This window comes from Aotus nancymaae, unplaced genomic scaffold (genome assembly GCF_030222135.1).
Source record: "Aotus nancymaae isolate 86718 unplaced genomic scaffold, 86718_ANA_hifiasm-v0.15.2.pri h1tg000077l, whole genome shotgun sequence".
NCBI lineage: Eukaryota > Metazoa > Chordata > Mammalia > Primates > Aotidae > Aotus > Aotus nancymaae.
The window spans coordinates 17,676,175-17,704,106 of NW_026988492.1; the positions used below are offsets into that span (position 1 = coordinate 17,676,175).

Genomic DNA, 27,932 nt, shown 5'->3' on the forward strand with positions numbered 1-27,932 from the left:
TCAAGGGTCAGTTGTATGATTAAAAAAATGTTTCAGTTGTGATAAAAATACACACAAAACGCAAAGTCTTTGTAGTATACAGTTGAGTGGTGTTAAGTGTATTCACATTGTTGTTCAGCCCATCTCCAGAATGTTCTCATCTTGCAAACCTGAACCCGATACCCATTAAACTGTATCTCTCCATTTCCCTCTCCCTCCAGCCTCTGGCCATCACCATTCTAATTGAAGACAGTTTTGAATGTTAGCAGTTGTAGAACAAAAAAATAATTTTTCCTCCTAAAAGGAATGAATGAAATAAAGCAAAAGTCTGAAAACTACAAAGCTTCATGTATATATTTTGAGATATTATCACTACATTCATAAGGAAGTTTTTCTTTACAAGAAAACTTGTAGCATTTTGATATTTCATGATGGTTTGAGTTTTTGTGTAAAACAGTGATTAAATTTCACCATCAGAGAAAAATGACAAATCAGCAATTTTCACATGTTAAGAACATATAAGCTCTCTGACTAAAATCATTAGTCTAAATAGGACAAAATTCCTATCCTCTCACTTACATGTGGAATGTAAAAAAGTAAACCTCATAGAAACAGGGAATAAAATGGTTACAGAGGCTGCAGGGAGAGGGGAACTACGGAGATGTTAGCCAAAGGACACAAAATTTTAGTTAGGCAGCAGAAGTGAGTTCAAGGCGTGGAATGTACATCGTGGTGACTGCAGGTAATAACTGTATGTGGTAGACTTGAAAATTGCTAAGAAAGTGAATTTTAAGCCTTCTCACCACAAAAGACAAAAAAAAAGACAAGCCTGTGAGGCAATGCATATGTTAAATAGGGGTGATTTAAGCCATTCCACGATGGCTTATACATATGTCAGAAGTATCATGTTGTACACCACAAATAGGTAAAATCTTTATTTGTCAATGTAAGTATTAAATAAATGCTTTTTTTTAACTTAAAAAAAAAAAAGGATGAGCATGGTAGCTCATGCCTATAATCCCAGCATTCTGGGAGGCCAAGGTGGGAGGATCGCTCAAGCTCTGGAGTTTGAATCCAGCCTGGGCAACATGGCAAAACCCCATCTCTGCAAAAAATACAAATATTAGTGGGGCATGACGGCGTGCACTTGTGGTCCCAGCTACTTGGGAGGCTGAAGTGGAAGGATTGCTTGAGCCCAGGGAGGTCGAGGCTACAGTGAGCTGAGATCGTGTCACTGCCCTCCAGCCTGGGCAACAGAGCAAGACCGTGTCTCAGAAAAATAAAAAATAGAGTATAAAGTGACTCGAGGATCATGGCACTCTCTTACGCTTTCAGCCTGTGAAACAGAGGTGTTCTTGATAGCCTGCATAAACGTGTCTTTGGTGTCGTGATGTGGATTTTTGTCTCTTTCAACAGCATGAACAGGCTGAACACTTTGCCACGAGGCTTTGGCTCCCTGCCAGCTCTTGAGGTTCTGGACTTGACTTACAACAACTTGAACGAAAATTCTCTTCCTGGAAACTTCTTCTACCTGAGTAAGAAACTTTCAATTCTATAAATCTCCTCAACACCGTACTTTGCGTTCTAAAAGTGAAATTTATTTGCCAGGACCCAAACTCCAAGAGAAATTATTGGACAGAGATAATTTTTTTTTAGAGACTCCTTTTGCATATTCCTTCGTAGCTCAGCAGTATGTGCATTTGATATACTGTTATGTGACACCATTGGGCTGAAGTGGACTTAGTAATGTCATATTAACATTCTGAGAGAGATCATATACCTAAATGAGATCAAGCCTCACATTTAGCTAAGAGACGACTTTCTTTTTAAATAGCATGCCAAAAAAAAGTATCCTCCCATGTTGCTATTAATTCTTTGTAGAATATTTACCCAGAATATTCCAATTATTTATAAAATATTTATTAATAAACCACAAACAGAGTTTAAAAATTTCAGCCTTTTAAAAAGTACTCTTATTGACCTATTTATCCAGCACACAGGCACTAAGAAATTATTGGCCACAGGTGAACACACTTTATTGTTTTATATGCAAACAAATTTCTTGCTGAAGATGTTTTTGAAAATTAAAAAACAAAGATTTCTTCTGGGACTGCATGCAATATTTCAGGCAAGGTTTGCTTCGCTTAAATGAGTGTTCTGTTTCTTCTAATAGTAACTTATATGGCTTTAAAAAAAATCTGAGTTTTCTGAGCTGTCTCTAAAATTTTACTTTTTACCTTATGTACATTATCTATGACTTTCTCAAGTGTGTGAAACCAACTGTAAAAGATTTTCTTGGGCGGTGGATCAACTGTTTTTATTATGTTGTATTAGCATACAGTTCTTGGGAGTCTGAGCTACAAAGATCACTTGAGGCTAGGAGTTTAAGACCAGCCTGGGCAACATAGACCCTGTCTCAAGAAATAAAAATTAAAAAATTAGCCGGGCATAGTCGCTTGTGCCTGTAATCTTAGCTACTTGGGAGGCTGAGGTAGGAAGATTGCTTGAGGCCGGATGTTCAAAGCTGCAGTGACCCACTGCACTCCAGCCTACGTGACAGAGTGAGACTCTGTCTCTAAAAAATAAGTAAATCCTGGTAAACAAAACATACTCGGCTTTTTTGGTTGAGATGCTTTAGAATTTTAGCCTTCAGTAGTTTGGAATCATAATATCATTGTGTAATAACTGTGAACAGATTTCTGACTGCTGATATTCTGTTTAAGTTAGGATTTTAGCCCCTTCGTCTTCATTTATTTTTGTCCTTAAGGCTGTAAAAACAAGTAGTAATAATTAGTCAGATTATGGAATTGATGAGCTGTGGTGATAGCCTCCATCACCAGAAAGCCTTTCATTAATTTTTAACACAGTGCTGTTTACGTAGGAAAAGGTCTATTTTAACATAGTTGTATTCACTTGACAGAACCTTCTTGCCGTAGGTATCCATAAAAGTGGCCTGGTGGTTTCCTTTGTTTTACTTTGGATGCACATGGAGAAATAAATGGGAATCAAAAGTAATCTATGAGAAAAAATAGCAGTCTTCTCTGAAAATGTGTTGAAACTCTTTGCCCCAAAGTGCGAGTGCCCACAGTTGTTAATTGCGTCAGTCCTCTTGGATATAGATGTTTTCCTGGACACACCGGCTACACAATAAGCCAGTAAATCTAAGTGTGACCTGCTTGTTATTATTGGGAGCCCTAGGTATGTCAAAGGCTTTTCACCAAGCCAGGGTTATTAATCAAAGCTGACTCCCTCGTATTGATCAGACCTCAAATGGTTGAGTTCCATGCCACCCTGTTTATATATTGCTGTTTAATTTGCAGCCACCCTGCGTGCACTCTATCTAAGTGACAACGATTTTGAAATCCTGCCGCCAGATATCGGGAAGCTCACAAAGTTGCAGATAGTAAGTAATTTATCTAAATTCTTAGAAAATCAATTCACTGCTGCAGCCTTGTAGGGGTAGAATCAAGTCAATTTGAGCCAGAGTAAGGTTTGTTTTGCGGGAATAAACCACTACCCCTAATAGTGTTTCTTGTTTATCCACCGACACTTGTAAATAAATGGAAAGGATTGCTCTTTCATGAAAGAGAGGACATGGAAGAGGATGGGAGTTTCTGTGGAGCACCTTTTAATGTGAAAATGTGTTGCCCACTCCTTGTTTTCTTCTGTTTAGCTCAGCCTTAGGGATAACGACCTGATCTCGCTGCCTAAGGAAATCGGGGAGCTTACCCAGCTTAAAGAGCTCCACATTCAGGGGAACCGCCTCACCGTTCTGCCCCCAGAACTAGGTAAGGTTGCTGATGAATGAACTTAGTTCTGGGTTTCGTGAATAACAATTATCCTAATGTAGCAGTTCTGAACAGCCTCTCTCCTCCTCTTGGCAACTGCTCTCCACCTAGGCACCCAGTTCTGATCATTTGAGAACTGTTTGTCATTGACCAGAGTGCAGCGGTTATAGGTTTGACCTTCCCCAGTGCTGTGTTCTGCAGCTGTAGTGTCCCGTGTCTTAGAAACTGCTGATGAAAGATGACCCCGCTCAGCTCCCTGCGTGATGTAGTGGAAAAAGCATGGGATTAGTAGTAAGAGTCTTATCCGTGCCTAGCTCCTCATTGACTAACTGTGTAAGCTTTCCGGGTCTTGGTCGGTTATTAATAACTTTAAGCATCACTTTTACTTTTTAACCCCTTAATGTTTTACTGACCTGGAAAGACTTTTACCAAATAGTTAAAGTAGTTGTTACGGCTACTTGAAGGTGTTAATACCTCTGCCATTCGTAAATTTGCCTCTCTCCTGATCCCATCTGTAGTAGCAGTTGTTAAATATGTTCTTGCTGGGAATTCCTTGGTCCTGCTCCTGGCTGCTGAATCCTAATCCTCTGCCAGGTCATTCCTATTTCCAGACTGGGTTGTACTCTGGAGGTTATTTCCCCACCAGAAATAACCTCCACGCCAGTGATCCTGTTGCTGCTTCGTTTCACTGCAAAAGGTTCAGACGTTCCCTTTTCTCATGCAGACCCTCTTTAGCCTCTAATTTCTTCAGTCCTTTGAATCACATTGTTTTCTCAAACTCTGATTATTTGCTTTTCTGCTCCAAAGTACCATCATTTTTAAGAAACACATTGAGGAAGCAGTTCTTCGTTTATTTATTTTTTTGAGATGGAATTTTGCTTTTGTTGCCCAGGCTGGAGTGCAGTGGGCAGGACAACCTCCACCTCTTGGGTTCAAGCGGTTCTCTGCCTCAGCCTTCTGAGTAGCTGGGATTACAGGCATTCACCACCAGGCCTGGCTAATTTTGTATTTTTAGTAGAGATGGGGTTTCTCATGTTGGTCAGGCTGTTCTCAAACTCCTGACCTCAGGTAATCCGCTGGCCTAGGCCTCCCAAAGTGCTGGGATTACAGGCTTGAGCCACCGCGCCCAGTGAGGAAGCAGTTCTTTAAACAAGTCTGGCAGTTCGAAGAGGCCATTTGTTAGAAATTAGGATGCAAGCCCCAGAAAGGCAGGGGCATCTTTGTCTTTGTTCCCTAGGGTAGCTGCTCAGAAAACATTGACTGACTGAATGAATGAATGAATGAATGAGTGAATCAAGGACCTTAGATGGCAGGATGTTAGGAAAGTTACCAGCAGACTGATGTGGCTAATGGTTACGCACAGGAAGACGGAGATACAGAGCATGCCCATCAGCACCGAGGATTCTGCTGGCAGCCATATTAGTCTAAAGGGAAGGCAGTCACATGATTTCATGGAACAAATGGAAAGCCCGGTCCCCTCTTATCCCATTTCCCTTAGCTCTCTTGTTAGTATTAAAAGACCAGAGGATATTTAATGATTTTTTTAAGGGCTGAGGAGCAACTCAACATTTCTCTTTATTGAGTTGCAAGTTAGTCAAGTGCTGCTTTGGGAGCAGAATTACAGAATCAAGAAATGCTTTTTGCAAACATTTTCAAGGCAAAAAACTTCTTGTCAAAGGAGAGATCTTGCTCTGGGCACGGTGGCTCACACTTGTAATCCCAGCACTTTGGGAGGCCAAAGTGGGTGGATCACTTGAGCCCAGGAGTTTGAGACTAGCCTGGTCAACGTGGTGAAACCCCCTCTGTACAAAAAGTACAAAAACTGAGCTGGGCATGGTGGTGCATGGCTGTTCCCAGCTACTTGGGAGGTTGAGATGGGAGGATCACCTGAGCCTGGGAGATCAAAGCTGCAGTGAAGCGTGATTGTGCCACTGCACTCCAGCCTGGGTGACAGAACAAGACGTTATCAAAAAGGAAAAAGAAAAAAAGATCTCGCACTGTGGTTAATAACCACAGATGTTAGCATTAGTAATAGCTGGGGAGCTTCTGCAGCACTCAAATACTTGCTTCCTCCCCAGCCCACTAAATCAGGATCTCTGTGTGTGAGGTGACTTGTTGTGTAACTTGGTGTAAAACTCACTCCGTGCCTCTGACATGTGTCCTTGATTAGCATGCTTAGTAGAAACAGAAAAATAAATGTGTATTTTGATGTCATTTGATCTTGTTTCATTTTTCAAGCAGTGAGGCAACGTAGGATATTAGATTAAACAATAATTTTATCAGATGGTAATTTGCCACAAAAATGCCTAGTTGAACCTACACATGCCTGTGTATATATTTTAAAATCTTACTCATTTTGCTTATCTTATTTGAATACTACATGAGGTCGTATTTGTTCAACATTTCTGTTAAGCTTTCCATTAACAAATCGTGTATATTTTTATTCAGGTGTAGAACTGAGGGGGAAGGCTTTAAATGACTTTATTTTTGCCTGCCATATGTAGAAAATCTTATCTTAACATTTGCCTGGTAGCAGTTTTTCCTGATTATAGAAAAGCACTTAGTTGTAAGTAAATGATAAACCTATAGAAGTCACTGTCACAAGCTAATCTCAAGATTAAAACAAATGTACTATTTATTTTTGAATGGTGATTTTTTTTAAGTTAAGATTAATCTAGTAACAGCTATTATAATAATAGGTAGTATGTAATAAGGCCTTGAATGGCAAGGCACTATAATAAGTGTTTTTCCTGCAATATCGCCTATAATCATCATAAGAATTAAAAGCAGACTTTAGAGAGGCAAGGAGAGGACACTGAGGGGTAGAGAGGGGTGGTTGGTGACATGTCTGTCGGGACACAGTAAGTGAGTCACAGAGGTGAGATTTGAACCTGGCAGTCCCTCCTCTGAGGGATCACCAGCTTCCTGATCACAATGAGGTCCTCTTTCCCACCCATATGCCGGTAAGATGATTCCTAGAAATGCAGTTTTCAAGTTTGAGCAAAACACAACCCTGGCACACCCTCCGGAAATGGCAGGCGGAGGGATGTTGTGGAATGGTGAGTTTGGGTGGGCTTTGCCAGTGTGTGAGCAAGGCTTGCGTAACGCTTTCCAAAATGCAGCCGAGGTGGCCTCTGCAAGACAAATTGCTGTCCCGTTCCAAGCCAGTTGCATTTTTCCTGTGTCTCTGCCCTCAGTAAATGTGCCCCACGATGGAAACATCTTTTGTTTCTTTGTGTCCCCAACACCTGAGGTGACCATCTGGTTGCTGCTCGGGGCTGGCTGATGGGCGGTGCCGGGTGCTGACGATGCACTTGAAGCTTACGCTGCAGGTTTGCTTTTGGAGGTGTTTAAAAATGTGGATGAGGATCTCTCCCTGTATATTAATTTCTTACGTATCTGAATACACAAATGCTTTAGATACTTCTGTGAAATTTCCTCTCATAATAAATCCAGAGTTTATTAACTTGTAACCTTGTTGGTACTGGTATTTCAGCCAAGCAGGAGAATCCAGATGAGTTCCGATTTGTCAGGTCTGAGAACATGCAGGGACACAGCAAAATAAAGTCAGGGGCTTGGCTGGAGTTTTAATATGTGATTGTTTACTTTTCCTTTGTTGTGTGGCCTTGAATAAGCTACTTAAACTGCTATGTCAGGTTCCTACGTAGTAAAGCACTTACTTTGGTATTAGTCTATATACCTACAAAAGAGGAGATGGAAGTTGAGTCTCTCATTCATTCATTTATCATTCAGGTTAAGTTCCCACTTTAGGGCAGATCTTTGAGTCCAAGTAAAGTAAGATTCACTTATTCTGCAACTGTTTGTTGAGCCCCTGGTATCTGCTAGGGATTATGACAAGAACATCTGTTATTGATGATATTCTAGTGGGAGAAGACAGAAGAGAGAGAGAGGGAGAGAGAGAAAGAGAGAAAGACTATGAATGACAGAGAAGTGGTATTCGGAGCTCTGGGAAAATATTGAGCGTGGAAGGGAGTGCCCAGCTGGGGAAGGGGTAACGTGAGAACCCTTCACTCATAGGATGGTGCCTTTATGCAGAGACTTAGAGGAAGAAGGGCGCTCTCCTCACAGAGAGAACAGTAAGTGCTAAGGTCCTGGGTGAGCTCGTGTTGAGGAAGAGCAAGGCCAGTGTAGCTGGATCAGAGTGAGTGAAGGGGAGAGAGTTGTAAGCAATGAGCTTAGGTAGGAAGTGGGACTGTTCACATGGGTACTAGTAGGACATTGTCAGAACTTGGGCTTTTTAGTCTGTGACATGGGCACCGCCCTAGATGCTCCCATCCTAATCACCAGAATAGGAAAATTTGTTACCTTATGTCATGAAAGAGACTTTGCCCGTGGGCTTTGGAGTCTTGAGATGGGGAGATTATCCTGGATTGCCCAGGTGAGCCCAGTGTAATCCTAGCAGGAAGGAGGAAGGAGGGTCAGAGGTAGGGGTAGAAGACGTGGTGACAGGAGCAGGAGGCTGGAGTCACTCGTGGAAGGGGCCACAAGCCGAGAAGTGCAGGTAGCCTCCAGAAACTGGAAAGGCACGCAGCCAGATTCCAACCCCCCAACCCTGAGTCCTCCAGAAGGAATGCAGCCCTATTGGCACCTCGATTGTAGCTCCATAAAATCCAGTTTGTGGACTTGTGTACTCTAGAACATTGAGAGACGAGATTTCTGTTGTTTTTAGCCACTGTTCGTGGTCATTGGTTTGAGCAGCAAAAGGAAACTGATAGAAATGGGAAGACACTGAAGGGTTTTGAGCCAAGGCATAGCATGAACTTTCTTATTTAGACACAGTCTCACGTGATCACCCAGGCTGGAGTGCAGTGGTGCAGTCATAGCTGACTGCAGCTTCCATCTCCCAGGCTCAAGCAATCCTCCTGCCTCCTGAAGCACTGGGATTACAGGCATGAGCCTCTGGTTCTTTGGCTGCTGTGTTGAAAAGAGACTGGAGGACAGAGGGCAAGGTGGAAGCGGAGTCTGAGAGAGAGGAGACTATCGTAGCAATTCCGGTGGGAGTAGATTCTGGCTGCATCCAAATAGTAGTGGTAGCGGTACAAGTAACAGTCTGATACCAGATCTGTTTCAGAGGCCTGACTAACAGGAATTGGTGATAGTTTAGATGAGGGTTGAGAGAGTTAAGGTTAACTGTGAGGTTTTGGTCTAAGCAACTGGAAGGCTGGGAAAGATTATAGCAAGAGTAGGAGAGGGATTGAGGAGAGGAGGTCGTCCTGAGCTGAGTTTCAGATATCTTAAGTTTGAGGTGCCTTTGGGGTATCTCATGAAAAGGCAATGGGGTTTAAGAATCTGCAGTCCAGAAAAGATATCTAGGCTGCATGTATAATTTGGGGCATTATCAGCATACATTTAATGGTACTAATTGGATGAGATCCTTTGGATGTAACTGCAGAGAGTGAAAGATTGAGCTGTGAAGCACTGCAGTTCGTAAACACTGAAGCCAGAAGGATCGAGGATGTTTACGGGTCGAGCTGACTCCCAGGCAGACATCCGTGGCCAGTCAGGGACTGAGGTCACCTCGGTTGGCACCACAATGGCTCCCCGTTGCTGGAGCTGTGTGGTGTGTTTTTGCTTCATAGGAAAAAGGGGTTCTCTTATGAGGCAGATGGGGGTTACTCTCTTTTTCCTGACATGTGCAGTTGATTCTGCTAGAGCAGGACAGTAGAATGCATATAACTGAAGTATCCTCTGGAGCTGCCTGAATGCAGAAGGCTCTTTTTGGCCAGAATTTTCAGCCAGCATCCAGCCTCCTGAAAAGCAGCCAGCCATGTGACTAACTGAACTTTCACCCTTTTTTTGTTCCTTTATATATTATTTCCTGGAAGAATTAATTGAGAGGATAAAAGACCTGCATTGGTAGTGAAGAAAGGAAATTCAATACATACCTTGACCGGTCCTCAGAATAGGCCAACAGCCCCAGAAAAAAAACCAAGAAGGTGATTTAGGAGCTGGCGGCATCGCCTGAGGTTTGCCAGCAATTTCCTTTCTTTTCTTTCTTTCTTTTTTTTTTTTTTTAATTATACTTTAAATTCTGGGGTACATGTGCAGATCATGCAGGTTTGTGACATAGGTAAACATGTGCCATGGTGGTTTGCTGCATCCATCCCCCGTCATCTACATTAGGTATTTCTCCTAATGCTATCCCTCCACAATCCCCCCACATCTTGCTATCTCTCCCCTAGTCCTCCACCCCCCCGACAGGCCCTGGTGTGTGATGTTCCCCTCCCTGTGTCCATGTGTTCTCATTGTTCAACACCCACTTATGAGTAAGAACATATGAGGTGTTTGGTTTTCTATTGTGTCAGTTTGTTGAGAATGATGGTTTGCAGCTTCATCCATGTCCCTGCAAAAGACATGAACTCATCCTTTTTTATGGCTGCATAGTATTCCATGGTGTATATGTGTATATATTCCATTTTCTTTATGCAGTCTATGATTGATGGGCATTTGGGTTGGTTCCAAGTCTTTGGTATTGTGTACAGTGCCACAATAAACATACATGTGCATGTGCCTTTATAATAGAATGATTTATAATCCTTTGGGTATATACCCAGTAATGGGATTGCGAGTCAAATGGAATTTCTAGCTAGACCCTTGAGGAATCACCAAAGTGTCTTCCACAGTGGTTGAACTAATCTACACTCCCACCAACAATGCAAAAGCATTCCTGTTTCTCCACATCCTCTCCAGCATCTGTTGTCTCCTGATTTTTTAATGATCGCCATTCTAACTGACATGAGATGGTATCTCACTGTGGTTTTGATTTGCATATCTCTAATGACCAGTGATGATGAGCTTTTTTTCGTATGTTTGTTGGCTGCATAAATGTCTTCTTTTGAGAAGTGTCTGTTCATATCCTTTGCCCACTTTTTGATGGTTTTTTTTTTTCTTGTAAATGTGTTTAAGTTCTTTGTAGATTCTGGGTATTAGCCCTTTGTTGGATGGGTAGGTTGCAAAAATTTTTTCCCATTTTTGGTTGCCGGTTCACTCTGATGATAGTTTGCTTTTGCCAGCAGTTTTCTATCCCAGTTCTGCATTTTCTCACCCGCCGATGAGACCATTGTCATGTGAGCTGAGGATCTGGATTCTGTGTTTCCTATAATTCTCTTTGCTAAGCATTCCATGGTTTCAGCTGCTTGTTCTGAATTGGAATCGTTTCTGGTTTCTTGGCTTCTAGGCAATAATGGGACCTCTTCTTCTGCATTTGTCACTCAAACTTGTTTTTGGAGAAGAGAAGAAAATGAGATTGTGTTTTGTTGCATGCCGAGCATTGTTTTGTTTTGTTATTGTTTTGATTTGTTAACAAAACGAAGGTTGTCAAAACCTTATTTGCACCAATCCAAGCAGCCTGTGGGATGTGTGTCTGCAATGCTGCACACACCTGGGGCTAGCAAGCCTAGTGCCCCACAATAGGTGCTGATAATTGATAGCATTTTTTACTACGGTAACTAGGAGAAGCATAGTATTTTCTAGCATACTTGTGAAGAGTGGAAATGAATATTAATCCCCTTCAGAGAGTAAAGGATGTTAGGAATTGAGAATTTCCTCCCAGTTACGTTTTCTGGAATGAACAGAATTAACAATGAGTGGTTGTGCAGTCCAAAATCTCTGTTGTTATATCTCTTAATCCTTTTCCTGTGGACATTGAGAAGCTAAAGAAAAATAACTTTGTTTACTGAGGCAGGCTTGAAGGAAATCCAGTATTCTTTGTTTGGTCAATTAAGTCCCTGATTATCAGTGTCTCATTTATTTTCTCTTCTGTTATTGTCACTCTGTCAACTGGTTCACAGTTATTTTATCCAGATGGTTAAAACATTTTAAAAATGTAAACAGTGGAGGATGGAGGTTAAGTGCTGGACTCTTCATCACTAGGCTCAGGTTCAAACCCGACTCCCCCATTGCCTTGTTCTGTGACCTTCAGATATTGATACGGTTGGGCTCTCTGTCCCCACCCAAATCTCATCTTGTAGTTCCTATAATTCCCACGTGTTGTGGGAGGGACCCGGTGGGAGATGATTGAATCATGGGGGTGGGTCTTTCCCATGCTGTTCTTGTGATAGTAAATGGGTCCCACGAGATCTGATGGTTTTAAAAATGGAGTTTCCCTGTACAAGCTCTCTCTCTCTTTGCCTGCCGCCATCCATGTAAGACGTGACTTTGCTCCTCCTTGCCTTCCACTATGATTGTGAGGCCTCCCCAGCCATGTAGAACTGTGAGTCCATTAAACCTCTTTTGTAAATTGCCCAGTCTCAGGTATGTCTTTATCAGCAGCATGAAAATGGACTGATACAGATATGTTATTTTACCTTCCTTCTGTGTCTCATGTAAAATTAGGGTAATAACAGCCCTCACCTCATGGTGTCTTTGTGAGGATTAACAGGATAATCTGCTTAAAGAATTTAGCCTTGATTCAGGAATGAGTACAGCTGCTCAGTGAATGTTAGGTAGATCAACACACACACGCACATGTACATATGTGCCAGTGGATTTTTTTGCTATTAAACTTTGACTATTTAGAGGCCAGCTTTCTGAAACCTGGGCTCTTCTGAAATAGTGTAAGCAGAGAGGTTACCTCAGCCCCATCCTTTTGACAGGGAAGAGGCAGTTAGTTACTGAGTGCCTAGTGAGAAAGAAACAGCAGAATGGATCCAGAGCCAAAGTCTCACCTCGCACAGTGGGATTGGTCAGTGTATCCTGTGGATAAAAGAAAGCCTTGCAATTATCCTCCTGCGTGAAAATTGAGGCACATAGGAAGGGTCAGAAGAGAAAATCAAGGGAAAATAAGGGACAAGAGGGAGGAGCTCAGATGAAGGGCTTCTGCATGGCCAGTACTCAGGGTGGACAAAAGACATAGCAAAAAGAGTATGGCTCAGTCCACCCATCCTAATAATGTAATAACAAGTGATTTTCCAAGTCTGTGCCTTTCTTGTGAGTTTTATATTGAGGCTGGGAGCAGCAGTGGTTCTTCTACCTAAAAAGCTCTGTGACTGGCTTTTTGATTGGACCATAGGTGGTTCAGTTCACTCATTTGCCCATTAGTTTACTTCTTTCTTTTTGACATCCTTTGTGTGATAATTAACTTGTTCCTAGTAAGAGCTGGATACTTGGCTGGACGTGGTGGCTCATGCCTGTAATCCCAGCACTTTGAGAGGCCGAGGTGGGTGGTTTACAAGGTCACGAGTTTGAGACCAGCCTGGCCAACATAGTAAAACCCCATCTCTACAAAAAATACAAAAATAGCCGGCTGTGGTGGCACATGCCTATAGTCCCAGCTACCCAGGAGACTGAGGCAGGAGAATTGGTTGAACCTGGGAAGCGGAGGTTGCAGTGAGCCAAGGCCATGCCATTGCACTCCAGCCTAGGTGACAAAGTGAGGCTCTGTCTCAAAAAAAAAAAAAAAAAGAAAAAGAGTTGGATGCTTTATAGCAGTTGCACTGATTAGACTCGCTTCTTTATCCATGTTAAGATCTTAAACTACGGCTCTGCAAGTGACAACATTATTTTCTAATTGTTTAATTTCTCACTGTCTTAATTTACCTTTAGTGACAGTGCTTATTTCATTGGGGATTTTTTTTCTTCTCCCAGAATTCATGGTAACAACCACTGTTCTGAACCGATGGCTTCATTTTTTAATATCAGTTGTGTGCCTACAGTATAATGCTTTTGTCACTTGTCTACATATTAGTAATTTATTTCATGTTTAAAATACACTATGTAAATCTATCTTTCTAAATCTTTATTATATTATTATAAATTGAAAACATTATAGAAAAGGAAGTCTCTTCTGGAGTTGGGCAAAGTAGTTTAGCTATCATTTGAAATCTCTCTCTCTTTTTTTTTTTTCTGGGAGACGGAGTCTTGCTCTGTGCCACCTAGACTGTCTTGCAGTGGCATGATCATGGCTCACTAGAGCCTTGAGCTTCTCGGCCCAAGCGATCTTTGCACCTCAGCCTTGCAATTAGCTGGGACTACAGGCATGCATCACCATGCCTGGCTAATTTTTTAGTTTTTTGTCGAGATGGAGTCTCTCTGTGTTGCCCAGGCTGGTCTCGAACCCCTAAGCTCAGGCAGTCCTTCCACCTTGGCCTCCCAAAATGTTGGGATTACAGGAATGAACCACCCACCTGGCTAAATCTTTTAACTCTTTCCTTGAGAAAAGATGGAATGTAGTTATCAACTGTGTCTAGAATAAACAGACTCCAAGTACATAATAAGAAAGTTAATTTTTTTTAGACTGGATTTTCAATTAGGGGTAATTACCTGCCCTAACTCAAGGCAGCTTTGTATTGTTATCAGAATTGGTTTTCTCTGCCTAAATCCTGTTACTATGAAAAGAAGATCTAGCTTAATAGATAGAGCAGTTAAGTGACAAGGACGTTCTTTATGGAATTATAAACTGTACCACTTATATATATATAAGATTGAATCTGTTAATTGATAACTAACATTTTTTCAGATTAGTTTTAAGCTAGACAGAATTACATATCTTAGTTTTTATACAGAATATTGTAATTTGCAGAATAGTTTAATGCTCTTAATCTCAGTTCTATAATGTAGACAAGGAGAGCTCCCTGACCTCTTTTTGAAGATTATGGAACCAAGGGGGATCGTGACTTGCCTAAGGCTGCATTATTGACATGGCTTATTATGGACAGAATCCAGTTTTTAGTTCAGGTCTTTCTAATTCAAAAGCAAGTATTCCTCCCAATAGTATACCCGTCAATATGTCAAAACTGAGCCAATAAAAAGGCATAATTTATTATTAGATGACAGATTGCTGTGCTTCCAAATATGTGCCTTAATTTTATTTGAAGAATAAAACGTTGGGAATAGAATATTTGTACCCAGCTTTGAATCTCGACTTGGATTTTATGGCATGCTCTTACATTTTATTTCTGTGTTAATGTTTCTTTTGCCATACTTCACAGAAAAATCCTATCATATCCTTTGATTCCCATGGCCTTAGCTGATAATCAAAAATGACTCCTGTCAATCTCCTACATGATATTTTTTAACAAGTTCCATTTTATATATTCTATTTCAGTGAAATCTTTAGCCCCAGAAAATGTTTTCAGCATGGATTTTTAAAATGCTAAGTGAATTATATTTCTACCTGGTGAGTTATTGGCTGAAAGGGGGTGGGAAGTTGCAGCACATAAAACGCTTCCGTTTTGCAGTGTAAATTTCAGGAAGCCCAACGTCAGGTTCAGCGTGATTGAACGTGTGCATCAATCTGTGTTAGCACCAGCTGGAAAAGCTTGCCACTGTGTGCAGTGAACTTCCTTTGATTTAATAGGATGCTAAATGTATTTCTGCCCTGGGAGAAATGCCGGCAGTGCTAAGGTTCTGGATTTAATTTTTTTTTTTTTAAATTCTAGAGGCATGTCTGTAAATACAGTTGTTATCACCTGAATACATATATAATATCTTACATTTTTGTAGCCTCTTCCTTTGAGGCATCTCCTATATATTATAGTATTCCTATGTTGAAAGAAAGGAAAAAAAGGTTATAGTGAGTCAGACCCAAATGGTATTGCATGTGTGGGTGAGTGTGAGAATTTCTTTCAGAGTGCAGTGGGAGTTTGAAAGGAGTGAAGTGGGTGATGGTTGTCCCTCTTGTTGTCACCACCAGAAATCTAGGCCTTATCATGACATCATGAATTGGTCTTTCTTATTTATGTTTATTTAGACCTTTCCAGAAAAACTGTGTTTTAATTCCATAACTACCTTGTTACACAAAAGCATCTAATTGTACCATTTATATACTTCTGTTAAGTTTTAGGTGATAGCATTCTAATATTAGTAAATAAGTTTATGCTCATTTTTTCACATACGTAGAGTGATTTTAACACGCTCAGTACTCTCTCTGTTGCCTTTTATATTTGCTGTTTAAAAATCACAGCTCTTCTCCTTGGACAGCCCCTGTCAAATCCATCTTACCGTGTCAGATTCCGACTTCCAACCCCATATACGTTATATTTCTGTAATTGGTTAAGTTTGGAGAGCACTGGTAAATGAAACATATATAATCCTTACATTCATGAAGAAAACCTTTGAAAGAAAGAAGCAGCTAAACAAATAGTTAAAAATTTCAAAATGGCTGCTAGAATGTGAGCTTCCCCAAGACACTGGTTTAAGCCACCCTCATCTCTCACCTGGGTTGCCAGAATAACCTCCCAACTGATTTCCTGCATCCTGCCTTCCTTTACAATCCATTCTTCATCCCATAGTCAAGGTGATCTCACAAAATTACCAATTGGATTGTATACCCTTGTCAATTAGAACTTTTTAGTGTTCCCTAGGAATATTTAAGGCCCATCTGGCACCCATGTTTTCCATGCTACTTACCCCCTCAGCCACTCATGAGCCGCCGCCAATAGCCACCTCTCACTTCTTCATGATATTTGCTTTGTCCTTGGAATTTTCACCTGAATAGTTTTGGAGCTCACACCATACAATTCACACATTCTAAGTGTACAATTCAGTGCTTTTTAGTATGTTCACAATTGTAAAACCACCGCCACAATCTTAGAACATTGTTCATTACCTCAAAATGAAACACCATATCCTTTTCTCTCTCACTCCAATTCCTCCATCTCTCCTAGCCCTAAGAGTTTTATAGTTTGACTCTTAGATTTATATCTTTGATTCATTTTGAGTTAATTTTTGTATGTGATGTGAGATAAAGATTTAGTTTTATTCTTTTGCATGTGGCTGTCCTGTGGCTCCAGCACCACGTGTAGAAAAGACTGTTCTCTTTTTATCAAATGATCTTAGCACCCTTGTCAACAACCGATTGACAGCAGATATATAGTTTTATTTTTGTACTCTCAATGGTATTTCATTTATTTATATGTCTATCCTTATGCCAGTACCACACTGTCTTTAGTACTGTTGCTTTGTAGTAAGTTTTTAAATTGGGGCAGGTTACTTTCAACTTTGTTACTCTTTTTCAAGATTGTTTTAACTATTTTGAGGCCTGTAAATTTCATATTTCCATATGGATTTTAGAATCAGTTTGTTAATTTATACAAAGAAGCTGACTTGTATTTTGGTAGAGATTGTACTGAAATTTTGGATTATTTCAGGTATTATGGTAATCGTGACAATGTTAACTCTTCAGATCCATGAACGTGGGATGTTTATGTATTTATTTAGATCTTCAATTTCCTTCAACAGTGTTTTATAGATTTCAGAGTTTTTTACTTCAGAGTTTTATACTTTTGCTAAATTTCTTCCTAAACATTTTATTATTTTTGATGCTATTATAAGTGAAATTATTTTCTTAATTTTACTTTTGGGTTGTTCGTTGCTAGTAAGTAGGAATACAGTGGATATTTGTATTGATCTTGTATTTTGCAACCTTATAAATTCAGCTACTAGTTCTAATTGTTTCTTAGTGGATTCCTTAGAATTTTCTCTTTATTAGAGCTATTTTATCTCTTCCTTTACAAGCTGGATGCTTTTTATTTCATTTTCTTGGCTAATTACTTTGGCTGCAACCTCTAGTATAATGTGGAATATAGGAGGCAAGAGCAGACATCCTTGTCTTATTTCTAATTGTAAGGGGAAAGCATCCAGTCTTTTAGCATAGAATATTGTGTTATTTGTAAGATTTTTTTTTTGTATAACCGTTGTCAGATTTTAGAAATGCCCATCTATTTTTTGTTTGCAGAGTGATTTATCATGAAATGTTGAATTTTGCCAAATGCTTTTTCTACCTCTATGTGGCTTTTATTTTGTATATCTTCCTTTTTACATATTTCTGGATTTCATTTGCTAGTATTTTACTTGAAATTTTTCCACTTTGTTCATGAGGGATATTAATCTGTAGTTTTCTTTTTGTCTTGTAGTATCTTTGTATAGTTTTTGTTGCATGAGTAAAATTTGATAATTTTTCTTGTTTGAATGTTTGAAAGAATTCATTATTGATACCATCTGTGTCTTCGGTTTTCTTTGTGGGAAAATTTTGAATTATGAGTTCAGTTTTTTGATAAAAGACTCTGCAGATTTTCTGTTTCCTCTAGTGTCTTTTGGTAATTTTCATGTCTTAAAAATGGTCAATTTTTGCAGATCAAAACCACAATGAGATACCATCTCACACCAGTCAGTAAAAAAAAAGTTTTTTAGAAAGTGCATTTCTTCTGAGTTAGTCTGTGTTGTCTCCATTTTTATTTGTACTACTGTTAATTTGTGTTTTTCATTTTTCCCCTCTTTGATTTGTCCAGAACCAGTTGTAGTTTCATTTAGTTATTTTATTCTTTGTTTTGTATTTCATTGATTTGCTTTTTTAAATTTTCATTCTGAGAGTAGTTGGCTCTGATTTTTCTAGCTTGTTTAGGTGAAAGCTTACATGATTGATTTTCAGTTTTTCTTCCTTTTTAATATAAGCATTTCAAGTTATAAATTTTTTTCTGTTGTTTTAGCAGTATCTCACATGTTCTGTAATTTCATTGTCATTCAGTTTAAAATACTTTGTTTCGTAACACCTTTGGCCTGTTATTTAGAAATTGAGAATTTGTTTTCAAGTATTTGGAGATGTCTGAAACATTTTGTTACTGATTACTAATTTAAATTATGCCCTGATCAAAATTCATAATCTGTATAATTCTAATCCTTTACAGTTTGTTGACTTGTTTTATGGCCCTGTGTATTCTCTATTTGGTGAATTTTATATGTGGACTTAAAAATTTTATATGCCCCACCAGCGTTCCATAAATGTTAGGTGAAATTGGTTGATATGTTATAACCCCCAATAATAATAATTTTTTTCCTCAAGTTAGTTTTCTTAAATGACTTTAGAAAGGAGAAAAAAAGTCTTTTACACTGACTGTCACTAATGTATTTACCATTTCTGACACTCTTCTTTCCTTGATGTAGATAGGTGCTTCAATCTAGTATCATTTACCTTTATCCTGAAATATTTTCTTTTATATTTATTGCAGTATAGTTCTCTTTGGTCATTAATTAGCTTTTCTTTATCTGAAATATTTTTATTTTGCTTTCAGTTTTTGGAGGAAATTTTTTTCAGGATACGAAATTTTAGGTTGACAGGTTTTTTAGTTTTTTCCTTCTATTTTGCTTCAAGGGTATTTTCTTGTCTCTGGTTTGCATTGTTCTGGTGTCATTCTTACATTGTTCTCTGTGTCTGTTTTCCTGTGGCCTCTTAAAATTCTCTCTTTGTCATTGGGTTTAACATAACATATAGAATATGTTACATATGGAACTGCTGTTTTCAGCCATTATTTTTTGATTAATTGGTTGGTAGGTTAGTCATTTTCAGCCATTTTTTAAATTGATTGATTGACTGACTGATTTCCCATCTGTCTCTGCTCTCCTAGAACTCACATTACTCTTATGTTAGATCACTTGGTACCTTCCACAGGTCAGTTATGCAGAACTTTTTATCTTGTTGTTGTTTTTTTTTTTTCCCCAGCATCTTCCCCCATTCCCTTTTTGGCTTCTGTTTGGAAAGTTTCTTTGCTCCATCTTTAAGTTTAGTGATTTTTCTTTTGTTGTTCTCTAGTGTCTAATCTCCTGATAAGCATATTCAGTGAAATTTATTGTTTCAGATGTTACATTTTTCACCTCAAAGTGTATCCACTATAGGTTTTTTGATAACTTCATTTCTCAATTAATAAATACTATTTACTTCCTTATTATGTTCACATATTTCTTCAAATCTTTGCACATATTTTAAATTGCTGTTTTAACATTTTTATCTGGTAATGCAATTTCTCATTCTGTTTAGAGTGACTGATTTTCCAGTTTGTAAGTCAGTTTTTTCCTTTTACTCTGCATGTCTAGTTTTTTGTGTTTGTTTTTTGGTTTTTACTGTATCGTAGACATAAAGAAGAGTAAACTTTTGGTTGTATGATTTTTTTTTTTGTCTTTATGGTCTGTTGAGTATCATTCTAGAGCGACATTAATTTGTGGTTAGCTTGATTCTTTCAAGGCTTGTTTTTAATGCCTGTTAGAGTTGGTCCATACTAGTCTTTACTCCTAGGCTAGATTAACCCTATTCTTTTTCTTTTTTTTTTTTTTTTTTTTGAGACGGAGTTTCGCTCTTGTTACCCAGGCTGGAGTGTGATGGCGCGATCTCGGCTCACCGCAACCTCCGCCTCCTGGGTTCAGGCAATTCTCCTGCCTCAGCCTCCCGAGTAGCTGGGATTATAGGCACATGCCACCATGCTCAGCTAATTTTTTTGTATTTTTAGTAGAGACGGGGTTTCACCATGTTGACCAGGATGGTCTCGATTTCTTGACCTCGTGATCCACCCGCCTCGGCCTCCCAAAGTGCTGGGATTATAGGTGTGAGCCACCGCACCCGGCCGATTAACCCTATTCTTAAGAGTTCTGGGATTACTACCTTATGACCAGAGTGCTCAGTAGTGTCTCTACTTTCTGGCTGATCAGAATGTGAGTGTTTCTAGTCGTGTGCAAACTCCAGTAATTAAGCTTATATGTTCCTTGTAGTTGGTCTTTCCCTGGTAGTTTTTGTTTTTCTTTCCCAGCCTTGGGTAGTCTTGTCCTGAACATGGCGGTTATTATTTGGGTAAAGGTTCATGGGAACTCCTGTGCAGCTTTCTGGGCCTCTTTTTCTTCATAGCTACTTCTTTCCTGCTACCTTGCCCCACAAATTCCAGCTCCTTCAATAGCCTCAATCACTCATTTCTGTCCTTTCAACTCAGTGTCGCCACTATATTGTTTGATCCACTCCTGCACAGCTGTCTGGAAATGCTTCTCAGAGAAAACCAGAGTGAATATGGAGTTTTCTTCACTTACTTCCCTTCCCTCACCCATCATAGTGCTTTGCTGCTTGTCGCCTGATATGGTTTGGCTGTGTCCCCACCCAAATCTCATCTTGAATTGCAGTTCCCATAATCTCCACACGTTGTAGGAAGGACCTAGTGGGAGGAAATTGAATCATGGGGCCTTTATCCTCTGCTGCTGTTCTTGTGATCGTGAGTTCTCACAAGTCTGATGGTTTTAGAAAGGGCTTTTCCCTCTTTTGCTTGACACTTCTCCTTGCTGCCATTATGTGAAGAAGGACATGTTTGCATCACCTTCTGCCATGATTGTTGTAAGTTTCCTGAGGCCTCCTCGGTCATGCTGAACCATGAGTCAATTAAACCTCTTTCCTGGCCGGGCGCGGTGGCTCAAGCCTGTAATCCCAGCACTTTGGGAGGCCGAGGCGGGTGGATCACGAGGTCAAGAGATCGAGACCATCCTGGTCAACATGGTGAAACCCCGTCTCTACTAATACAAAAAATTAGCTGGGCACAGTGGCGCGTGCCTGTAATCCCAGCTACTCAGGAGGCTGAGGCAGGAGAATTGCCTGAACCCAGGAAGCGGAGATTGCGGTGAGCCGAGATCGCGCCATTGCGCTCCAGCCTGGGTATCAAGAGCGAAACTCCGTCTCAAAAAAAAAAAAAAAAAAAAAAAAAAACCTCTTTCCTTTATAAATTACCCAGTGTTGGGTATGTCATTATTAGCAGCATGAGAATGAACTGTACATTGCCCAATGTCTAGAAGCATTTCTGTTATTTCTGTTACACATTTTGTCCTGTTACTTCAGAAGGCCAGAAGCAAAAGTCTGGATTAATTTTTGATAACTGCCAATGTGGACAGATATAATATCATTATTTCTCTGCCTTTTTCTTACCCATTTACACAACCTCCAAGGTTATTTTTGCTCAGGTCGTTCCCTCAACCTTGTATGCGGTGGCTGGATTCCCCAGCAGACATAGCAGTAGTAGGATGTGTATCAGACTTCGTGTTGTGTACACATGTCCTTTAAGACAATTTTCATTTTTATTCTTGGTATTTTCAAGTTTTTAACCCCTAGAAGAATGTCTTGGTCTTTATTGCTTTTTAACTTATCTGTTAATCCACCGTTATAGCTGAAACCAAATGTATTAGTTTGCTGGGGCTCCCATAACAAAGTGCCACAGACTGGGTGCCTTTAACAACAGAAATCATTTTTTGTTTCATTCGTGGAGATTATAAGTCCAGTGTCAAAATAACAGAATTGGTTTTGTCTGAGGTTTAAAGGGAAGGATCTTTTCCAGACCTCTCTCCTTGGCTTGTGGGTGGGTGGCCCTTTTCTCCCTGTGTCTTCACCGTGTCTTCCCTCAGTACCTATCTGTGTTCAGATTTTCCCTTCTTATATGGACATCACTTATATTGGATTAGGGTACACTCATATGACCTCATTTTAACTAAATTATCTCTGTAATGTCCCCATTTCCAAATATAGTCACATTCTGAGATATTAAGGGTTAGGATGGAATCTCCCATAGCAACAACCATTTCTCACATTTCTTACTTTTTGCTTCAAAGCCTTGGTATAAAACTTGATATCCCATGATACTGTTTCATTGTTCACATGCTTATTCACATCATCATTCTTTTTCATTATTGCAACAATAAGTCAAGTTTCCTTAAGCCATTATTTTTAATCTTTTCAAGAATCTTTGAGAAACCAGTGAAACCTATGGAGATATTTCCCCAAATATATTTTCATATATGAAATTTTACATATAATTTGGAGAGTTTTTAGATACCCCGAAATCCACCCACGTGCCCTTTAGTACTGGATTCCCACCCCAGATATTCATCTTTGTAATCATTTATTCTGGGTTCCATCTGCTGACTGATATAGATGTCATTCATGTATATCTACCAGACTTCCCTCTGAATCACATGCAAATAAAGAAGAGTGAGCCAGCACAGGATGCATGGATGGGTTGCGCAGGAAGTTATAGGTATTAAAAGGGGAAGCAATACATCACTCATTTGATCTGCTCTCTTTTAGCTCTAGTTCATAGGATGTAGTGGTAGATGGTGGCATATTAAACTTTAAAGAGGTGTTGGGTTTTTTCTCCTTGCATTTAAATGGTTATGTGCTGCAATGTGAGAGAAATAAATCATGATTCACTACAACAGTGTTGCAGTCAGTTATATAAATTGCCAATGAAACACTAAATCTTTCACTGTGTGTTCTGACCATTTAGCAATTGGAATCGTGTTGGAAGAGGGCTGACTGGGAACAAAAGAAGCTGATATAGTGGCAGATGCAATTAGCAAAATCAATGGTTAGTGTTAAAGGTTTGTCGTTTGGGCATTTTGGTTGACCAGATTGAAAGCAATTGCTATCTAAAAGACTTTGCCAGCTATAATTTGCTATGAAAGAATGCAGAAAAGTGAGTTGCCCAACTTTACAACATCTTGCAGACTGTTATTTCTCAACTTGCTGTTTTCCTAGGACAGTGACCAAAATATCAAGCATGTTCTTCTCATTCAAGCTTTTATTCTAGAACTTCTGTATGTTCTATACACACACACACACACACACACACACATATTTTCACTTTAGCTGTTCACCTACTTCTTTCACGAAAATTTTTGGATTTGTGTTATAGCCTTCATAATAGTTCTTTGAATCCTAATTTATCGCAACTTTCTGTTTCTTCAGACTATGAGAGTTTTTACTGATGACTACTTGAACTGTGGAACACCACTTTGAATAACATTGAGTTTTCTGGTTTTTTGTTGTTGTTTGGTTTTTTTGTTTGTTTGTTTTTGTTTTTGTTTTTGTTTTGAGACAGAGTCTTACTCTGTCACCCAGGCTGGAGTGCAGTGGTGCAATCTTGACTCACAGCAACCTCTGCCGCCTGGGTTCAGGTAGTTCTCCTGCCCCAGCTGGGATTACAGGTAGCTGCCACCACACTCGGCTCATTTTTTATTTTTTATTTTTTTGTATTTTTAGTAGAGATGGGGTTTCACCATGTTGACCAGGTTGGTATCGATCTCTTGACCTCAGATGATCCACCTGCCTCAGCCTCCCAAAGTGCTGGGATTACAGGTGTGAGCCACTGTGTCCAGCCAGGTTTTCTGTTTTAATAAGATTTTTATAACTTTGCATTTCAGTACCTTAAATTGAGCAGTTTTTAGAAATGAATACAGGTGAAAATATTTCCCTAGTAATGATGATGGTTGATGATACTAACACTCCATTTACGAGTGCTTATCTCCCCTAAGATATGTAATCTTTAATAATATATTTCTATGAGTTACTTTTTTCCCATTTTACATATGAGGAACCGGAAGCTTAGAGTAACCTGTCAAAGTCATGCAGAAAGACTTTATATTTATCAAACTTCATCCATTATTTTAACCATTACTTATGTTCTGCAGACGTGGTTAGCAATCTGTGAAATAGTTATTAAATTCTTATCTAATATCTTTGTAAGCCTTTCTGAAAGGCACAAAAGTTATGACCCAGTTCTTTTTCTAACAGAGCTACTAACCTGGTGAAACCTGAAGAATAGTTAACTTGTTAAGTTGGGACACCAAGTGTCATTGTAATAGAAATGTAGCCTGGGCAGAAATCATCATGGCTTGAGATAGTCTAACAAAGCTTCAACAGTGTCTTAGCTTGGGCTGCCATAACAAAAATACTATAGACTGGGTGACTTAGACAGCCGAAGTTATTTCTGATGATTCTAGGGGCTGGAAAATCCAAGATCAAAGTGCTGGCTAATTCAGTTCCTAGTGAGAGCTGTCTTTCTGATCCTTGGTGATACGTTCTTTCTGTATCATCATGTGACAGAGATCATTTTTCTTGTATCTGTTCTTATAAGAGCACTAATCCTGTTTATAACGGCTCCACCCTCATGACCTAATTGTCTTCTAAGGGCTCTACCTCTAAAAACCATCACATTAGCACTTAGGGCTTTAACGTATGAATTTGGAAGGGTCATAAGTATTCAGTTCACAGCAAGTAGAGGTGAGACTTTAGCTGGCACATAGCAGAATCAACAACAGTAAGAGAAAACGAAAAGGAAAGCAGTGGTATATATTAAATTTCCTGACTTAAATATCAATTTAAACTGTTAGTAAGCTGTGGTCCCTGTCCCCATGTGTACTTTCCTTGAGCACTCATCAGAACTTCTGCCTTTCATTCGGTTAGGTATTCTGTGACTAGTTGGGTAATAATTGAAGCATCTCTTTGGTGGAACCTACTGATACTGCACTTCTCCATTTAGCCCAGTTGGTTCCAGAGTTTCTAAGTCCATTGGCCCCTTAAGGAAGTCAGTGAAAGCCGTGGATTCTCTCTAGGAAAAAATGTATATACTTGACCATGGGACCTGGGATTACATATCTCATCTCTGCCCAGTCCGTACAATATCAGTTTATCTTAACCACTGTCAGAAGTGTCGGAGATAAATGGCAGAAAGCTACTTGTTGTACCTCAGTAGAAATGAACAAGAACAGATATTTCACAAGAGAAGATCAATGACCGAGCATGGAAAAAACTGGTCAGCCTTAGTAGCAATCAATGAAATGCAGATTAAAACAACTTACCGTTTTTTAGTCTATCGATTAACAAAGATTTTAGGAAATAAGAATGCACAGTGACAGTAAAGGTTTAGTGAAATAGACATTTTCATGCATTGCTGTTGGATTGCATATTTAGCGTGTTCATTCTAGACCCATTTTTGGAGCATATGCCAGACACCATAAAAGCTTCTAACCTTTTGTTGTAGTAAGCTCCCTTGGAATTCTATCATCAAGAAATAATCAAGAACTCAGAAAAAGTTAGTATAAATATGATTTTTGCAGCAGTATTTTTAACAATAGAAGCTTTGACGCTGTCTTGATATAAAAATGGTTAAATTAACAAGTAGATGATGGAACATACAAATGACACAAGAATACTTAGAATAGGACATTATAAGACTGCATTTACAACGCCAGGCACCATGGCTCATGCCTCTCATTCCAGCACTTTGGGAGGCCGAGGAGGGGGGATACTTGAAGTTAGGAGTTCGAGACCAACCTGGCTAACATGGCGAAACCCCATCTCTACTAAAAATACAAAAATTAGCTGGGCATGGTGGTGGACATCTGTAATACCAGCTACTTGGGGGACTGAGGCACGAGAATCACTTTAATCCAGTAGATGGAGGTTGCAGTGAGTCGAGATCGAACCCCTGCACTCTAGTCAACAGAGTGAGACTGTGTCTCACTGGAAAAAAAAATTGCTTTTACAGTGTGATTCCAGTTGCAGAGAGTATTCACATAGCTGCATAAATAAATGAAAAAGTTATTAGTTGATGTCTCTGTATGTTGGGATTCTCAGTGATTTTTTCTTCTTGTTTTTTATTTTTCATAATTTCTCCAGTGTATTGGTGTTAGCTTTATAGATTATATCAAGTAACCTTTTGCTGCACAACAAAATATCCCAAAACCTAGTGGGTTAAAGCAAAACCATCTTACAATTTGTCAGAGCTGTCTAAGCTGATATTTACTGGGCTCTCTCATGAACCCAGGGTCAGCTAGGGGGTTGACTCATAGCATAACCGGGGATGGTCTTACTCGCTGGCAGAACATTGAACAAGGCACCACAGTTCTCTTCCTGTGGCTTCTCATGTCTTCTGACATGCTAGCTTGGCTTTGTTCACATGGTGATCTCTTCCAGGGATGGCACGAGGTACAGCTCACATGTATGAGGTGCGGGTTAATCTAGTTAGGATGTTTGTCTCCTCTAAGTCTCGTGTTGAGAGTTGATCCCCAGTGTTGGAGGTGGGGCCTGGTGGGAGGTTTTTGGGTCACTGGGGCAGACGCCTCTTGAATGTCTTGGTGTGTCCTTATCGTAATGAGTGAGTTCTTTCTTTATGAGTCCCAGGAGAGCTGGTTGTTAAAAAGAGCCTGGCACTTCCCTGCCCTCTATCCCTCCATCCTCTCCATGTCATCTATGCACACCAGCTCCCCTTCCCTTTCTGCCATGAGCAGAAGCTTCCAGAAGCCCTCACAAGAAGCAGATCTGGCGCCATACTTCTTGTACAGCCTGTGGAACCATGAACCAAATACACCGCTTTTCTTTATAAATTACCCAGCCTCAAATATTCCTTTATAGCAACACAAAAATGGACTAAGACACAAGCCCAGGTACTCTAGCACTTGCCCAGTCTGCTTCATTCACATTTGCAGATGCCCTCTCTGTTGACCAAAGCAATTCACATGGTTAAGCCCAGAGCCAGTGTGCAAGGAGACCCCAAGGGCATGAACGGTACAGGGGAGACAGGGTGGGATTATCACAGCTGATTTTGCAAACAGTCTTTGACATAATTAGTGAAATGCCATAAAAAAGAAAAACCCCTAACTCATCTGATCCTAGTGCAGAACCTTCTGAGAGTTACAGTATCTTTATGTTTTGACTGCTTCAGTGGTCTCCATATCTTTTCATGCCTTTATGGCTATAAGGAGTAGGGACGAGGGAGGTGGGCAGATCACTGACCACCTTCTGTGGCCTTCCTTGACCATCTAGCCTTCCATTCCCCTCCCACTGCATTCTCGGCCCGAGTGGCCAGATACTCAGGCTTATCTGTTCATTTTTCTTTCTCTTTCCCTGGAACTTCCTACCATGCCCAGAAGAAAACCAACAGCATGGTACCCACAGGGAGGTGATAGAAGTGTAATCACCGAGTGCTCATTTTGTGGGTCTGAGATGGAAGTGTATTTTCACTTTTGCAATATCGCTAATAATGTTTCATAGCCTTCTGTAAGAATTAAAATGTGTTAAATTTAATTGCAAATTTTCTGTGCCAATACAAAAGTAGATTATTCTACTCTAACTTTGCGTAACAGGAGGCAAAAGCTTTCATAGATGCTTTATGAATAGTATTTTGAGGCCTAGAAAAATGTCTAAGTTGCAGAATAGCTGAAAGTGCTAATGGAAATAAGTACACGGCATATGTTTGCATAAGTGCCTTACTTTCCTATTGCTGCTGTAAACAATGAACACAAACGCAGTGGCTGAAAACAGCACCAGTTTATTCTCTTACACTTCTGGAGGGCGAAGTCTGAGATCCATTTCACTGAATTAGACTCCACATGTCACCCAAGTCAGTTCCTTCAGGAGGCTCTAAGGGAGAATGTTTCCTCGCCTTTCTCAGCTTCTAGTATTTGTCTGCATTCATTGGCTTACAGCCCCTTCCTCCATCCTGGGAGCCCACCACATCATTCTCCTTTTCCCTCATCACACTGCCTTCTCCTCTCGGTCTGATTCTTCTCCCATCCTCTTACAAGCACCACTGTAATTATATCAGGCCCACCCAGATAACCTCCCCAACTCAA

At 39.9% G+C, this 27,932-nt stretch overlaps 1 protein-coding gene across 2 annotated transcripts in view; it reads left to right on the top strand.

Moving 5' to 3' along the window:
• RSU1 (Ras suppressor protein 1) overlaps window positions 1-27,932 on the top strand; it is a 231,618-nt gene that overhangs the window by 60,176 nt on the left and 143,510 nt on the right. For both annotated transcript variants that reach the window (XM_012455961.2, XM_064368405.1), the window contains 3 exons: window positions 1,396-1,514; window positions 3,300-3,382; window positions 3,653-3,767. In XM_012455961.2, the coding sequence (XP_012311384.1) occupies window positions 1,396-1,514; window positions 3,300-3,382; window positions 3,653-3,767 (317 nt within the window). The remainder of the gene's footprint in view (window positions 1-1,395; window positions 1,515-3,299; window positions 3,383-3,652; window positions 3,768-27,932) is intronic.